Here is a 17,461-nt window from a genome sequence, read left to right on the forward strand (position 1 = left end):
CATAATATGTGACTGTGTGTGAGTGTGTGTGTGTGTTATGTGCGTGTGGCTTACGTTGATGTGTGCCTTTGTGTGCCTGCGTTCAGTGTGTATGTGTGTGCGGTTGTGTGGGCGTGCTTGTGTGTGTATGCATTTGTGGGTGGGTGTGTGTGTTTTCATATTTTATGTAATGAGATGCAGCTTTGTTCGGAGTTGAAAATGCCACGCGGCATTGGAGCATGTCTAATACAACCACACAGGGATTCTAATAAACATTATAGCACAGCCGGGGAGAAAACAGGACACAACTGCCCTCATTGATCGTGGTATGGTTTGACCAGTTGCAGTTTGACCCGTTTTTTTACAGTAATCGGCTTAGATTCAAATCTGTTAGTCTAAAATATTATCGTTTTGGAATCGATTGGAATCTGTGCTCTTTTGACTTTATAAAGTGTTGGCAAACTTCAGTCACAGAGGTGGAAAGAGACTCTATTTGTCCTGTACAGCAGGGAGCCCATTTTGTACAGTAGTCATGCGAGCTCTGGTATGACTGTCAGTTTTTATTGGCTTTCCAACATCTGGTTGTAGAATGGCCCGTGACCCTGTTCACCTTAGCACAGCGGACACCAGCCCAGCAACATTAACCAGAACCTTACTGCCTACATGGGTTCGTCCGCTCCCATGGCATCTGTTAGTGACTGCCTCGAACATGGCGCTGATAGTAGCAGCACTGTACTGTAGGAAACTGTTGTGGGCCTGAATATAACAAACAATGGCAAAACACAACTACATTTCCAGACTGAGCCTATGAACCGGACATTGTGGTGATCTGTTGACTACAACTGTAATGGGCTATTCAACATCCCACACCTCGGTGTAATGTACACCGATGTTTTATTCCTCTCATTCAGACTGTCATTGAAAGAAAAAATCTATATGGACAAAAAGAATCCACTTTACGAAGTAGAACATATCCATAGTCAAATCTATGTGTGGCGTGTGAAGGGTAAAGGTGCCCTATTAGCAGAGCAGTGTCAGTATAACTCAGGGCCCTGGGGTCGGGTGTTTAGGCATGTGCTTCTGTCATGTGAGCAGGGACTCACGTGTTGGAGTTGTGGTTGTGATGAATGGGATCGGAGGGAGGCGTTGGCCCAGGAGTGTCAGATTAACATTGCGTGGGAAGCTCTACTGGCAAGAATAAATACCACCACCATCTCTTCCATTGTAGATATAGGCTGTTAACCTTACAGACCATATGTAGGCCACAAACGCCTTTCTTTCTGTCCCTGGTTTACTTGAGGATTGGGGAAACGCCTCCAGGCTCTTGTGCCAGTGGCTTGGATCCCTCCCGGGCTCGTCTCAAACAGGTCTGCTCCAACGCCGTTCACACGACCTGTCAAACAAGCATCTATCCGCAGAGCCTGATGGAATGGTGTCAGCGAGCACCTGAGCGTCTATGCTCTTGACACAGATGTTCTTACGATTACAGAATAATTACTGTGCACATGTTGCCGGGGTGTAAGTACGTACACTGAAATGGAAGAAAGAACTCCAGGCATCTCCAAACATGCTCAAACTCATCCCAAGAAAACATCTCCTCCTCCTCCAAAAACAAACCGACTGCAGAAGCTTTTGCAGCTTTTGCACGTGTTCCTTCTGAATAAATTGGGAAAGACATCAGAGAAAGGTTTAGAGATAAAACTGACAATAAACTACCCTGTTCCACGAAGCTACAGTATGTGGAAGTCATTTGACTGTGTGGATGGATACAGGGAAAAACATCAGCTTTCAATGGCAAACGTAAAGGGGAGTGGGTGACACACAGTCATTTACCATGGAAAGCGGCATTATAGTCTACATGCTCTTAAGTCAGGTTACTCTCTAGTTTTTCAGAGAGGCCCTAATGAACACTCCTGGATGTAGCTTGCCAGACACTTAGCCCTGTTAGCCCTGGGTGCATCCCAGATAGCAACCTATTCCCTATGTAGTGTGCTATTTTTAACCAAAGCCCTGGGCTCTGGTCATACGTAGTGCACTAAAGAGAAAAAGGGTGCCATTTGGATGCAGTCGTGGTCTACACAGGGCCAACATAGCCACTGCTGCCTGGGCTGCTGCAGCATGAAGCTGAAGCACACTGCTTAGCTAATCTGCACTGAGCATAAATGGGTCAGATTTCCCCCCTCTGAATACTGGGGAGAAAAGTGGACTGGCTCAAACAATATGTCACAGCCATATCTAGATGTGCTACAGTGCAGTGTTGGGGCAAGAGTTGTTGTTTGGCATTGTTTACTGAAGCTGTGCCATAGTGTTAGCTGTTAGCTGAAGCTGTGTCAAAGTGTTAGCTGTTAGCTGAAGCTGTGTCCATACTGTTAGCTGTTGGCTGTGTCATAGTGTTAGCTGTTAGCTGATGCTGTGTCCATAGTGTTAGCTTGTTATCTTAAGCTGTGTCATAGTGTTAGCTGTTAGCTGTGTCTTAGTGTTAGCTGTTGGTTTTGGAGCTGTGTCATAGTGTTAGCTGTTAGCTGTGTGTCTTAGTGTTAGCTGTTAGCTGTGTCTTAGTGTTAGCTGTTGGCTGAAGCTGTGTGTCATGTGTTAGCTGTTAGCTGGCCTTTGTGCTAAAGGAGCTAGTTTCATTCCACAAAAAACAATGTGTCACAGCCATCTAGAGGGCCTACATTTAGTTGTTGTTGTTTTGAGTTGTTTTACTGAAGCTGGGTTATTGTGTTAGCTAAAGCTGTGTTATTGTGTTAGTTAAAGCTGTGTTATTGTGTTAGCTAAAGATGGGTTGAAGGTGCAAGCTAGCTAGCTGGCTGCATTCCTACCTGTGTTTTAAGGGTTGGCTGGCTGACTGGCCCAAAGACTCTAAGTATGTGAGTCTGAGCCATCCATTCAGACCGTAAAAACTGCAAATTATCACTCCAGATGTGTGCTCTAGTTATGCCGTAAGGGATTAAATGCTAATTTGCATTAGTAAGATTTATCTCTGCAGCGGGTATTACTTGAATTTGCATCGAGAGGAGAAAACTCTGCTTTCTCTGTTTGTTTTTCTTAGAGCAAGACGGTTGCTCTTGCAAGATAAATCTTTTTTGTGTGCTAAATGGGGTCAATCTCCTTAAAAATCAGGAATAGCTCAAGAAGAATCATATGCATGGACACCTGACGCATACAGGATAATTCTACTCTCTCAATTACCTTGCCAATGACCATACATTACTCAAAGAAGAAGATAACAGGTATTGTGTTGAGAATATATGTATAGTAACTATTCGTAAAGTAAAGCTAGAACAACTTCTAGCCGTTGTGTCTTTTGCGGCTGGAACCGTAATCTCACAGTATGGGCCACTGCCTATCTATCAACACAACCACCCTAACCCCCTTAAATCCCAGGGCAAGTTTGTATATAAAGCATTGCTCCTATTGAAGCTCGCGACAGAAAGCCGCCTGCTTAACAGGGCTGAATCCAAATAAAAGCCAGCCTGTCTCCCTACCGATTAGACTGAACCAAGCAGCTGAAACCAAGTGGCTGGCTTGGCAAAGCAACAGCAGACAGTAAACAGGGAATGTCTGGCCTGTACCAGGTACAGTGCAGTTAAACCAGACCCAGGGTTTGCCAGTCTTAGGAGCAGTGCACTGTAGAGAAACATTGTGGGTCCAGAGAGCCAATTGACAGGGAACACAATGGTTCCAGTGTATACTGATCCTCCATTTTGGATCTAGGTTGGATTCAGGTTGCCCCACTGTAGCCGGGTCTTCTCCTAAAAAGACACCCAGGGTATTTGGACACATAGCAGCCAGGGACACTCGCAAATAAACAAGACATGGGAACAAATATCTCTCACCATTGCTGTATGAAAGTATCGCGTCAAGTAAAAAAATTCCTGTCTGCACAACATGGCTCCCATGCAAACAATACAACAGCCTGTAAGTCACACAAGTGTTGTAGGGCGCCAAGCCATCCCAGCATATCACCTTCACACAACCTGTTACACAATGGCTTTGGATCTGTTCTACATAACAGGGGCCATTGTGGGCCAATGTCATTGTCATTGGCTGAAAAGCCCAGGCAGTTACAGGATGATTATCTATCCCTATACCCTCCATCCCTACCCTGCAATAGGCAGCCATTTTGATTCTGATAAACAAGTTTACCCCTTTTAAAGTCTTGGTCTCGCGATTGCGTCGCGTCAGTCTGCGTGGATGTCGACAAGTTCAACGGGGTACAGTGTATTTTCTATGGACTGTCATCAGACCCTAAAGTCTCCTTTTACATTGGCTTTTGGGTCACTGTATCAGGGGTTGTCCCCCAGGGCGCTACATTATCAGAGCCTGTCCCCGGGGCGCTACAGACATGATAGCCTGAGTCATAACAAACTAACCAGGGATTTCCATGGGGTGGGTTTTTGGGTGCAACTCCAAGGGCCGACAAAGCACAGAGCACACTGACTGACACAGTCCGTTGTTGTTTCCCATAGACTTCCAGGTTAGAATATAAAGAAAGCTCTGTGTGACAGTGGGCTACTACTAGGTCATATTTGATGCCATCACGCTAGCCATGCGACAGCCACTTTTGAAGATTTATTAGACATATTCTGAAAAGTACAGTGCGTGTGTGTACATGTGGGGTGTGTATATTCCCCCCCTTCCTCCCATCTAATTGAGCCAACTGGACTTTTTAACGGAAGCTCATGCCAGAACAATTTTACATTTTTTGAAGTGTTTTCCTTAATGGCCATCTATTTCGCGTATGTCAGTGAGTCGGGTCCCGTCCTGTCCAGTGATGAGATAGCTGCTAGCTAGGCTAAGTAAACACAGCAGTTCAGGGCTTGAATACTTTGCTTTAAACTCCCAATTAAACATGTGATGAATCGAGCCATGCCCTTATTTGGTCAGTAGAGCAGATCAGAATGCAGGGAGGAAGACAATGATGCACGCAGAAGGAGAGGAGGGATTCTACTCAAAGAAAACTAAAATGTAATATGGATCTCATTGCTTTTTATGGCTCGGATAAATGATGAATGATGTCCTTGTCCATCAAACCGATAGACATCAAATATTTTGCCTACCGTAAAATCTGTCAGACTCTTGACACAATTAGTTACCGTAATATCAAAATCCCACAATCGAGTTACTTGTGAGATGAATCGTGGCCTACACCAACTTAAAAGGGCATTGTGGTAGCTCATAAACAGATCTTCTATATAAATCATAGGAGCCTCCCAGTGTCTTGATAACTCTTTCAGCTGCTAACAAGGCCTGACACTCTTCTCACCCCATTTCACACAGCTTTTACTGATAGAAACCAGGACAATCGTCACAATCTTAATCCCATGCTTTGCATCGTAGTGGTAGAAGTATACAGTTACATTACCTTCGTACATATATAAAAAGAGCTCAATGACAGAGAGGACAAGCACTCTGTATGTCTGAGCACACACACTGTGCCTACTGCCTACAGTATGGCCCACAGTGGAAATTTGGCCAAGTTTCATCAAACCCTGTTTCAAGAAGAGGTTGAAATAAGGACAGGCATTCTGATCCCAGCAGTCCTTGCGAACAGGCAAGCCACACTTTTATTAGGGTGCCCGAAGCTGTGTGTGTGTGTGTGAATAGAAGGGAGAGAGAGAAAGGGACAGAAAGGGAGGGAGGGAGAGGGGGGAGAGAAGGAAGAAGGTACAGCAAAAAGAGAGAGTGAGACAGAGGGAAGTACAGTAGAAGAGGGAGTGAAAGGGAAGGGAGGGAGGAAGAGAGGGAGGGAGGGAGGGGGGAGGGAGGGAGGGAGGGAGGGAGGGAGGGGGGAGGGGGGGGATAGGGAGGGAGAGGGAGAGAGGGAGGGAGGGAGGAGTACAGTCAGAGAGTGAACGAGAAAGAAAAAGGGTGGAAAGGGAAGGAGGATTGTTGCAGTCAGAGAGAGAGGGGGAGATGCAGTAACAGAGAAAGAGAGGGGGAGGTAGAACAGTAATTAGCGCTTGTATGATCAATTCATTAGGTTATATCCTTCCTTTCTCCTCTCATCTTTTCCTGCGGGGAATCATGTTCGGTGTTTTTAACCAAGGCTTTGAATGTCATACTACAAAATTAATTTCATAAGACAGCTGTTAATAATTATTTTATTTTAGTCCATAGCTTCAAGTGATTCTTTTTTGAGCTCATTTCTCTCATAATCCTTGCATTGATAATAATGACTGGTGTTTTCCATATCACCCCTGTGATATCTCAAGTCTATGAGTAACTTCCCATCTGTTAGCTCTGATAATTCGTTTGTAATAGTTCATTTCTCTTTTATCCCGCATTATACGCACTCAACCATAAAGTGTGTGTGTGTGTGTGTGTGTGTGTGTGTGTGTGTGTGTGTGTGTGTGTGTGTGTGTGTGTGTGTGTGTGTGTGTGACTTACTCACACACTAGTTTATGTTGAGTGCGGTATAATGCGGGATAAAAGAAATGAACTATTACAAACGACATTATCGGGGCTAACAGATGGGAAGTTACTCATGGGCTCGAGATATCACAGGTGATATGGAAAAACACCAGTCATTATTTACACAAAGGTGAGGACCCGACATACGGTGGTTCTCATGTGACCACGTGGAATTCGCTAAGACTCTAATGTCTTTACCTCCTCAGGGACACTGTCCTTTGCTAGGGCAAGTAGAGACACCTGGGACATGCCCCCAACACCCCTGTCTCACATCCACATCCCCAAGCGGGCAACTAACGCCCCTCACGGCCTCACATCCCACAATGCACGGGGCCAGCCGTACCAGCAGCACCACGAGGACGTGGATTTAATTAGATATTAGTATCCAGCGCGTCTGAATTAATCAAATCAATGCCATCCATTAATTTAGAAACAAAATTAAACCTATTAGGTTCTCTCAGGAGTGCGCCCTTTCGTCCAGCCAGTAGAACATTGGGACTTGGCCAGTCCAGAGGCAAAGCCTTCTCTTTTCCCTTTTACACCCTCTCCTCCCACCTGACTCAATTCTACTCCTCTTCTCCCAGGCGGTGCCATAGAAATACAATAACTAAAAATAGTAATAAATATGAAATATACATATAGTATAATTAAATTATATAGTACTATTAGAGTTACTAATTATATTTCTATGACTGGGGCTGCGATTACTTAACCAGCCAACTACAGCGATGCTGGCAGGCCTATTCTATAGGATATACACACAAACCATTGGCTCCAATTCAAGGGCAAAAAAATTACTGGCCGTAACTTTAAATAAATGCTCTCTTTTATCCATAAGCATAAAATGTAGAGAAATAGTTTTATTTTTTTATTTGTTGATTTAGACCCAGCCACCTACTAGATACCTACAAGTGTACTGGGCCTTTTTAGGTTGTATCTTAATTTGGTCCCCAGCCACATTGATTTAAACACTAACACCATTTCCATGACTTAATGGTGCATGACAGCATTTACAGTGCCTTGCAAAAGCATTCATCCCCCTTGGCGTTTTTCCTATTTTGTTGCATTACAACCTGTAATTTAAATAGATTTTTATTTGGATGTCATGTAATGGACATACACAAAATAGTCCAAATTGGTGAAATGAAAAAAATAACTTGTTAAAAGAAATTCTATAAAATAAATAACGGAAAAGTGGTGCATGGATATGTATTCACCTCCTTTGCTATGAAGCCCCTAAATAAGATCTGGTGCAACCAATTACCTTCAGAAGTCACATAATTAGTTAAATAAAGTTCACCTGTGTGCAATCTAAGTGTCACATCTGTCACATGATCTCAGTATATATACACCTGTTCTGAAAGGCCCCAGAGTCTGCAACACCACTAAGCAAGGGGCACCACCAGCAGCGGCACCATGAAGACCAAGGAGCTATCCAAACAGGTCAGGGACAAAGTTGTGCAGAGTACAGATCAGGGTTGGGTTATAAAAAAATATCCGAAACTTTGAACATCCCACGGAGCACCATTAAATCCATTATTAAAAAATTGAAATAATATGGCACCCCAACAAACCTGCCAAGAGAGGGACCGCCCACCAAAACTCACCGGACCAGGCATGGAGGGCATTAATCAGAGAGGCAACAAAGAGACCTCTGTAGCTCAGCTGGTAGAGCTACGGCGCTTGTAGCTTGGCAAGGTAGTGGGTTCGATCCCAGGACCACCTTACACAAAAATGTATGCTCGCATGACTGTAAGTCACTTTGGATAAAAGCATCTGCTAAATGGCATATTATATTATAACCCTGGAGGAGCTGCAAAGCTCCACAGCGGAGGATTGGAGTATTTGTCCATGGGACCACTTTAAGGTACACTCCACAGGCTGGGCTTTCAGAAAGTGGCCAGAAAAAAAGCCATTGCTTAAAAAAAAAAAAATAAGCAAACACATTTGGTGTTGCCAAAAACCATGTGGGAGACTCCCCAAACATATGGAGGAAGGTACTCTGGTCAGATGAGTGAGGGGGTGAATAGTTATGCGCGCTCAAGTTTTCTGTTTTTTGTCTTATTTCTTGTTTGTTTCACCAATTACAAATATTTTGCATCTTCAAAGTGGTAGGCATGTTGTGTAAAATCAAATAATACAAACCCCTCAAAATCAATTTGAATTCCAGGTTGTAAGGCAACAAAATAGGAAAAATGCCAAGGGGGTGAATACTTTCACATGTCACTGTATATCTCAATTAAGGAGGTAGACTCAAAAGAGGATTTTAGCTATTACATAGACTTTGAAGTAATACTGTACATCGGACTATAGATCCCCTACAAGCTTTAAGCAGTAAATACTTCTAGTGGATTCCCTACAAACATACAGTCGAATATCATCTTATTTAAGTAGAGCTGGGGAAAATCCTGTTCAAAATGTAAATCTCTGCACCGCATAAAGTTGGCCACCTGTTTCTCCCCAAGCACTGAAGCAAACCAGGCTCTGATGGAAAATAATTCTGGGCCTAAGGAGATTCTTTTCTCCCTCTCTTTTTTCCTCTCTTGAATTAAAGTTAAAAGCAGCTTTCGCACTGAGTAATCCAGACTCCTCCGGCCGAACAGTCATTTTTAATTAAAAAAATTACCTCATTTACTGAGGAAACCAAAGTGATGCCTGAAAAAAATACTAACTGTACAGGGATTTCTCTCTCGAGCTAGCACTCTCTCTCGATTTTCTCTCCTTCTCTCTCTCTCTGTCTCTCTCTCTCTTTTCTCTCTCTTTCCCTCCTTCTCTCTCTCCGCTCCCTCCCTGCCATCCAAGGCTTCCCAGTTGATCAAAGGAAGTTCCAGTTTCTTGCTGGTTTTTAGCGGTTGTGTAACTTTCTCCTGATGAAATACTGGCCTGGGTACAATACTAACCCATCCAGAGCTGGACTGGACCATAGAATTCCTGCAATTGGACTTTTTGGGGTTATGTGATCCTGGCAGGAAGTCCATCCTCAACTCACACTGCGGCAAAGCTTGGCTACTTGGAGCGATTGTAAATGCGCCCTAAGAAAATGTAATTCATAGGTACCATAAACTTTGTCCACTGGGTGAAACAACATTTTTTTAAAATTGATTAATCACATAAAAACAAGCATTCTCAGCACAGGAATATAATTAAATAAAGCTCAATATTTCTTAATCAAAGGCATATCGGTCTTCTGCAGTGCAGTATTGATTGAACCCCTCCTCTTGTGATGAGCTATATGTAGTTGGAATGAAGTGTTGTTTCTTTGAGAGCACTTAGGACTCTGGCTAGTCTTCCCCAGTGCGGTTTGATTAACCTCTTGTGACGCTAAGTGTGTAGTTTCAAAGAGGCGGCAGTTCCCAGAGCTGTGTCTGTATCTGGCTCCCTGCCATCCGGCCAGGCCAGGCTCAGGCCCACCTCTGCCTGTCATCCTGCCCTGTCATTAGGGGGCTAAGCTGGATCTCATTAGGCCTAGGGGTGGCAGTGTCCGTCAACATCATTGAAGCTCTGGCTCCCACCATAGGGGAAGAGACAGGTTGTCTAAGGTAACGGCCGGGTCATTTGGGAGGAACTGCATGCCTTGTTATCTCACAGAAACCCACAGATACTGTATGCAGGCGCAGGGGCACACACACATACACACACACCAGTACACGTGTGTAAGCGCAAACACAATATAGTCATTCCACTGCACATAGACATCACCTCGCTCTCTGCCAGTCAAACATCCGGCTATTCCTCTGTATCCAGTATTGATTTAAAACACAATAGAAGTCAGGGGGCGGGCCAACCGTTTAGGAAAAACCATTGAGTTCATTTGCTGCTTCGTACCTAGGATAATCATTCTAACTGTTGAAAAAGAAATTGAGTTATTCAAATCAGTATGGGGTCAAACTAGGCCCAGATTTCTTGAAAGAGGGGGTTAGAGGGGTTATACAAGCATAGTCAAGTATTTAGGTCATAAAGTACAGTAGAACTTTTTTTTTAGGTTGTTACTGTCATAGTTTGCATATGTCTTCTGCTGTAACCATAGAAATTGAACTGACAGAATGGCATGTAAATCTGACTAATTCCCACCTGATCTTAACTAATTCTCTGGGCCCTTATTCACAAAGAGTCTTTAGATTGGAGAGCCAATCTAGGATCAGTTACGACTTTTAATCATAAAATAAAATGTTAGACATTTTATAACCTGACCCTAGATTCGCACTCCTATCTCTAAAATCACTTTTCGAATACATGCCCTAACCCCCTATCACATACTCTACTGTACATCCTGAATGCCAAAGACACTGACCATTCCATAGCCAAGTATGACAAGAATAGCCCTGATCAGCAGCCAGAACAACTGAATGAGTTGTAGCACTTGGTCTACTGATACGGAAGACGATGTGTTGGATTTAGTAAAGCTCCCTGGTGTCCATGTTACATTCAACTCAATGGGACAGGGACTGACCTCCTGGTCCAACATGCCAGCCTCAGGACAAAGGCTGACTCATTGAACCATTTTTAACCAGACTGATGGGGCTATTGGTGCTATTTTGAGTGAGATTGGATAATTGTTGTAGATCTGTTTGTGAGTGCGTTCAAAAAAAAAGGGGGTTGGGGAGAAGAAAAAATCATTAGTTGAGACCAATGATGAATATAAACCCTTGATTGCTGATGCTATGTATTGGCCTTTGAGAGGCTTTGAAGTCGCGGTCGGCCCATATTGGCACTCCCCCAGTAGAGCAGTCCGCCATAGGAATGAATGGAATTCTACAGTATTTCAATTAATGTTTTAAGGACAAGATTACATGTATTGAAGTATCTTTTGTTATAGTGGGGAAAGTAACATTAATAAGCTAAAAAATATATATACTTTTTTATGTTTAGCTCACATAATTTCATTTAAAATGATGCACTATGGTGTCTGTAATAGAATACATGTGGCAAAAACGAATGTAGACATTAATAAATGCATTTCTAAAGCTTCCAAAATATTTGTTACAACGATGGGTAGTGCCAAGATGGAGGCACGGCTGGTTTCAACACTGCACCCCCTATCAGTCAACTAGTGTATATATAAATCATTGTTGGCCCGTGTAGCTCAGTTGGTAGAGCATGGCGCTTTGCAACGCCAGGGTTGTGGGTTTGATTCCCCGGGGGGCCAGTATAAAAAAAATACAAATATGTATGCACTCACTAACTGTAAGTCGCTCTGGATAATGACTAAAATGTAAATGTTGCAACCACATTGGAACACATTGGCCAATTGGGCTAGTCTAGCAGTAGTGGCGATCTTCTCTCTTGCTCTGGGCAAAAACAACAAACAAAAAGCATTCCAAACCACGCCATTGCCCCAAATAATCAAATGTATTTCTCTTCGGGAAACATCTATCAAAGTTTTGTAAGTCAGGAGGGGATACCGTTTATGGCTTTGTTTAGTGCTTCCTGCACCCGACTATCGTAAAGATGCAATAATAAGTAGGACATTTTACAGTGTGCCGTGTTCGTTGCATCGTTCCTACGGCTTCAGTGATCAGCTCAGATTTTATAACACCATTATTAGACATCCCCTCTGTGATATGATCAAAATAAAAAATATATCACACCAAAAACAAATCGAAACTCTCCAAATACCAACCATAATCATATCTTCATATCTTTAAATTAACTGTAAACAAATAAACAAACTCCTTATGCAAGGAAGGCAATGATTTATGTAACCCTTCACATACTGAATTTGCAACAAAGTTGGACAAGTTTTTTCCAATTTCGTCGGTTTCATAGCTGTGAATCTTTTTGTTTTATTATCCTGGATCTTAATATCATAATGCTGTATTTAGCTTCACACTCCACTGGGACATCAGATAAACTGTCGAACAACCACTGTGTCAAAGTTAGACGTTGTCAGATTGGCCGTTTTCCTGCATGTTTGTTTTTGTTTGGCGGGGTCTCCGCCCTGCCAAAGCAACTGTTTGTTTCCTATATCTGAGAACAAAAGCATGTGATCTATCATTCATAATAATTTATGGCGTCGCCACATAATTGCCAGCTCCCAGGCTCGTAAAAATATATTTGCATTACACAAGGTCCTTTCGGACCTCTCAATAACAGTTCAATAAATTTTGTTTTTGTGCATACACATAGCTCTGATAAGAGAGCAAGCTTAGCCTCTATTAGATACAGTAGAGAATAGGTCCAGGGCAGCATTGTGTGTGTTGCTATGTTGCTATCCCATGCTAATGCACTGTAACAATGACCTGGACCCCATCCCTTAGTTCCTGTTCTCCCAGCCAAGCCAACATCCCGCTGCTTTTTCCCTTTCCCAAGCCTTGTTGTTATTAGTATTTTGGTAGTTCCCGACTCGGAGAAACGCCCTTCTTTAACCCCTCGGGCCACATGGTCTTTAAACAGACACACTGTCCCTTCATTCATCCTGTCACACTGAAGTAAACAGACTCCAGTTCGACTCAAAAGCTACACAGCAGGGAGCAACTCTCTCTGCGCATGAGAGCACTTGGATTATACCATGGGTGTGCTTTGTGCAGATGCTGTGGCCAATCCATCACGTCTTATAACACGTCTAAATAACATAACAGTTTCTGAGCCAGCGCACTGTGCTGGAGTTGTGCAGCAGCACTACAGTACCCACAATGCTGTTTGTTTTCTCCTTCAACTTTTCTATATTGAGGTAACAAACATTTCTGAGCCAGCCAGCCGCTCTTACTGTCCTGGAGTTGTGCAGCAGCATCCATCTCTTTCTTACCTTGACATGCTGTCTGGCATGCAGCCATGGCCTGGATAGCCCTCTCCTCTTGACCCTGCGACATGCCGGGCCGGGATTTCCGCGACTCCATCCGCGGTAACAGAAATTAGATTCAATAAGGGTTTGTCCCGCAGTCCTTGGTGCGTGCGCGCGAAAGACATTGTCCCCTGTGCTCCGATCTGGTGGTGAAAGCAGTGTCCGCCTGAGTTAGCGCCCCTGCCGGCGTGGGCGCGTTGTTGTTGTTCTCTTGGTAGTAGCTGCCATCGTTGTTCTCTTGTTTAACTTTAGACAGGAGGTTGTGGGGAACACGCCGGCTTCGAACTGCTATTCATCTCGTGCCCGGAGGTCCCAAGATCCCAGGGGACTGTATTCGTCAGCCTATTGTCCCTCAGAGACAAGTAGGTGATCTCGGACGGACCTGACTGGAAGAGACCCATAGAGTGTTCTGCTGCTGCTGCTCACTGTAGCACTGAGGATTCATGCATCCGCCGCGTCTTTGTTTGGCTCACTCTTTATCTGTCTGATGAAAGGTGAGCCGTTGCCGAGGGCAACCCGGTGGCCTGGTTACACTTTGTGTTGTTGCTACCGTTACCCAGACACATGCTCCTATAGTCTGTGTCCGGGTTCATTTTGATAACTTCACCATACCCATGTGGTCCAGGCCTACGTTGAACATCTCCCCGTCCACGCTCTCCACCTTAGGAACTCAAACTCCTTGAAGCTGCTGGTCTCCTCGTCCCTCTGGACTGTTGGGGTCATTTTGGACCAGGCCCAATTCACTAGCAGGGCTGGATCGCCCGGCAAACCCACCCCGCTGCCAGAGGGTCTGGGGCTCGGGGACACCCGCCATGGGGCCCCGGTGGTCGGACTAGAGATAGGCGGTGAAGCCCTCGTGTTGTTGGTGCTGCCGGTGGGGCTGGGTGCAGGCGATGACCTCATGTTGGTAGAGGTGCTGCATGACGGGTGGGGAGGCGCACGGCCTGCTCATGCTCTGGGGGGGCTGGAGATGGGCCGCATCAGTGAGGGGCTAGTGGGCGGGGCGACCCACCGTGCTGGACCCTGCTGGGCTGCAGGTGGCCGAGATTCCTCCTGTGGGCGTGGTTGTGGGCTAGAGCTGGGCCGGCGGCGTTCTGCTGGTCGGGCTACTGATGGTTGAACAGGCGAATGGCCCCCCAAAGCAGGTGGGGCTGGTGGTGGGACGAAACCAGGTTGTTGCTGCCTCCCGGGGCTGAGATGGAGCTGGCGTCTGGGGGGCTGCAGGACAGAGACAAGCCCAAGATGGCTGACCCTGCTGGGGTTCCAGATGAGCAGCAATCCCTGGGGTGGAGCTGGGCTGATTCGGGAACCCCGTAGAAGGGGACTCGTGGGGCGCAGCACACTGGCTGTCCTCGAGACAGGGCGCCTGCAAACCCCGCTGGGTACATCTTCCCGGGCTACACATGGCCCCCTGTTGGCGAAGCCGCAAGTCGTTGGCCTCCTGGCCGCGTTCATATACAAGCCCATGGACTCAGCCACAGTTTTGGAGAGCTCCTTGGAGTCCATCATCTCTGGTTCTTCCTCCCATGGAGGGAACTGTTCAAGAGGGGAGAACAAAAGGCTGGTGCTGGTTCTGGGTCAGTTTGAGAGTAGGCTGCTGCTCTAGCTTCTTCTTCTCTTTGTTGTTATTGTTACTCTCCTTGCCGTCGGCTGTGTTGCTGCTGGGGAGCAGCTGGCGTTGACTATGTCCATCAGGACATCACTGTTGCTGTTCAGGTTCAGGCTGCCGGCCTCCTGGCCGCTGCAGCAGTAGTCCATGGCACTGCTGGGGACATGGGACCATCTGTTCTTCTCCGTGTCGTGGATCCTTGAGAAACTTGGGTATCTTTTTGGTCTCCATCGCTGGGTCATTGATTCACCTGCAGGTTGGAGGAATACATTCATTCAATGAATGCTGTTTAAATATGAATTCAAAGTGGTAGGCAATTTTTTATGCATCATTCATATAGCATTCACAAGCCGCTGGAATCTCATATTGCCGTAGCTGAGAGCATACTACTGAATATAAAAACTGTAATTGAACACAAATATTTATTAAATCATGAACAGTGTAAAGTATTTATTCAATGGATGGGGATTTCATTAAGATTGACTTAAGTGTGTTTATATAGCAGGGAAATTAAGCATCTACAGTATCCAAGTTAAGTATCCTTTTAAATCAGCAAGCATTTTCTCTCTCAATCCAAGTCATATTAATTTCTGGAAATTCATTTTAGACATTCCTCCTCACTTAGTCAACTGTTTATTTGCTTTGGCTTTTAAACTAAGAATCCCTGAGGTGAAATTGTTATATATGGGAACTTTGTCTAAGGCGGTATGTCCCAAATGGCACCCTATTCCCTTTAAAGTGCTTCTTTTGACCAGGGCCTTATGGGGGAATAGGGTTCCATTTGACACCTAGTCATGTTTGGAGACCTGAGAATGTCTCTGGGAAAAGTTAAGCAATGCACGGGAGGCACAGTGCTAGGAGCTGAGCATGATCCATTCCCTCTGCATATTTGTTGAACCTATACACGTTTGATTTTACAGTGATTTAACTACCAGCTAGAATTGTCAAGTTAATGTATTAAGTTATTATTATAGGTTGTGTGTTGTCATGTCTGAGTAATAATCGTTATATGACTCAATTTCCCATCACACCTTATCATTCATAACAAGTTCCTTCTTATAATTTATTTATTTAGATGCATAACATTTAATAACTTCTGGGTTGCGGGAAAGGGTTAATTGACTTACTTACCATTAAATCCCAAGTCGGTACAGTTTGACTTTAAAAATACATGACGTAGTTTTATACTGTTCATTTCCTCCTCTTGGGCACTTCCATTGGATAGAGACAGACACAGCGTCACATAAACTTTTATCACGCCATTCACGGATTGGTCCGACTATTCTGTCACTCCGCTTTGGTTTTCAGACACAACATAGCTGCGACATCTTGAAGTGGTATCTATCTTTGGCGTCTTCTGGAAAACATATCACAACTTTGAGAATAATTCAATGGGCAGTATTGACCCATGCTATCACATTTAGCCCTTTATATTATGGGTAATGTAATGTTGTTGTTCGTAAACTTATGCCCTCGTAAACTTATTGTTTTAGCCTACTGTCAAAGTGAAGGACTAAAGAAAAACAATGCAATTTTGATTGAGCTGACCTAATTACGGGTTAGGCTATAATAAATGAGAACGCTTATGTGATAGGTTGGTTGTCGACGCACAAACTACAAAAACAGGTGGCTACATGCCCGGTTGTAACGACAGATGAAGGAAGGCTATGCAACATTTGTGGCCAATCTGATCTACCAAAATGCACATCACAGTATTGACATTGATGCAACTGATCAAGAGTGTGCAAAACTATTTCAAAAGTGCATTAATAGTTAGAATGCAGGTCATTTTAGACATCGTAGTTCTGCAATGACAGCGGAGCAAGCCATAGTCTTATCCATGATTTCTTATTGTAAATAATTATTATCTGATGGAAATGTCACTGGAGAAAAAGTTCAAATTGTTTATTAACTATCTTTGAAAAGTCCTAAACAGTTTAGATTCCATAATAAATAAATGCGCCCAATAGCCTCTGGGCCCAAATAAATCAAATTATTATTATTATTAGGCTATTATTATTGTTTAGAGAAGAGAAATAGGCAGCCTTTAATTTTATTTATAGCCTATAGGTCACAATCTGTCTGGGCGGTCCCAGGATATAGTTCAAAGTTAAAGATTTCCTGTGGATAATTCAGGTGACATTTTAAAGTAATTCACATTTCGTTTAGGAGTTGACAGATTAATCTAAGTATTATAATAACCACTAGTCTATTACCTACCTCGGGCTATATCATTATGCGCCCTTACCTTAATTACGACATTCAGATTTGTCAAGTGGCTGTGTTGCTGGGCAGCAATAATCCAGAAGAGAGATTAAAGACACGAAAACAAGCCTGTACCTTATTTCTTCTTCTTTACAATATCCCCCCACTTGAGCTCTTCTGTATTTTCTCTTGCCTACATCCACTAGTTTCCCAGTTCTGACAGCTCAAGCACCGAACAGTAGGTTTGGACTCTGAGCTGCGTAGCCATATCACTCGTAATCCTCAACATCAAGACACTGCTTTGACACACCATCGAGAAACGACATATAAATCGAACGCGTCAGATATTCTCACATTCGGACCATAATTCCGCAGATTTACGATTTTCTAGCCTTTCGATAGAATGACTGATAAAAACAGCGAAGGAGTCAGACAGACTTGCAGCGACGTCATTATGTGCACATGAACCC

At 44.1% G+C, this 17,461-nt stretch overlaps 1 protein-coding gene across 1 annotated transcript in view; it reads right to left on the bottom strand.

Annotated features, from left to right (window-relative positions):
• LOC121536016 (mineralocorticoid receptor) overlaps nt 1–14,986 on the bottom strand; it is a gene marked incomplete at its 5' end in the record, with an annotated part of 93,887 nt that extends 78,901 nt beyond the window's left edge. Inside the window, 16 exon segments of the mRNA XM_045216197.1 lie at nt 13,142–13,193; nt 13,196–13,233; nt 13,235–13,358; nt 13,361–13,452; nt 13,454–13,581; nt 13,584–13,628; nt 13,631–13,674; nt 13,707–13,778; nt 13,781–13,952; nt 13,955–14,174; nt 14,176–14,336; nt 14,338–14,607; nt 14,609–14,683; nt 14,686–14,723; nt 14,726–14,842; nt 14,845–14,986. Of these exon segments, the coding sequence (XP_045072132.1) occupies nt 13,142–13,193; nt 13,196–13,233; nt 13,235–13,358; nt 13,361–13,452; nt 13,454–13,581; nt 13,584–13,628; nt 13,631–13,674; nt 13,707–13,778; nt 13,781–13,952; nt 13,955–14,174; nt 14,176–14,336; nt 14,338–14,607; nt 14,609–14,683; nt 14,686–14,723; nt 14,726–14,842; nt 14,845–14,986 (1,790 nt within the window).
• Between the last annotated feature and the right edge of the window lie 2,475 nt (nt 14,987–17,461).

Source organism: Coregonus clupeaformis, unplaced genomic scaffold (assembly GCF_020615455.1).
Source record: "Coregonus clupeaformis isolate EN_2021a unplaced genomic scaffold, ASM2061545v1 scaf0634, whole genome shotgun sequence".
NCBI lineage: Eukaryota > Metazoa > Chordata > Actinopteri > Salmoniformes > Salmonidae > Coregonus > Coregonus clupeaformis.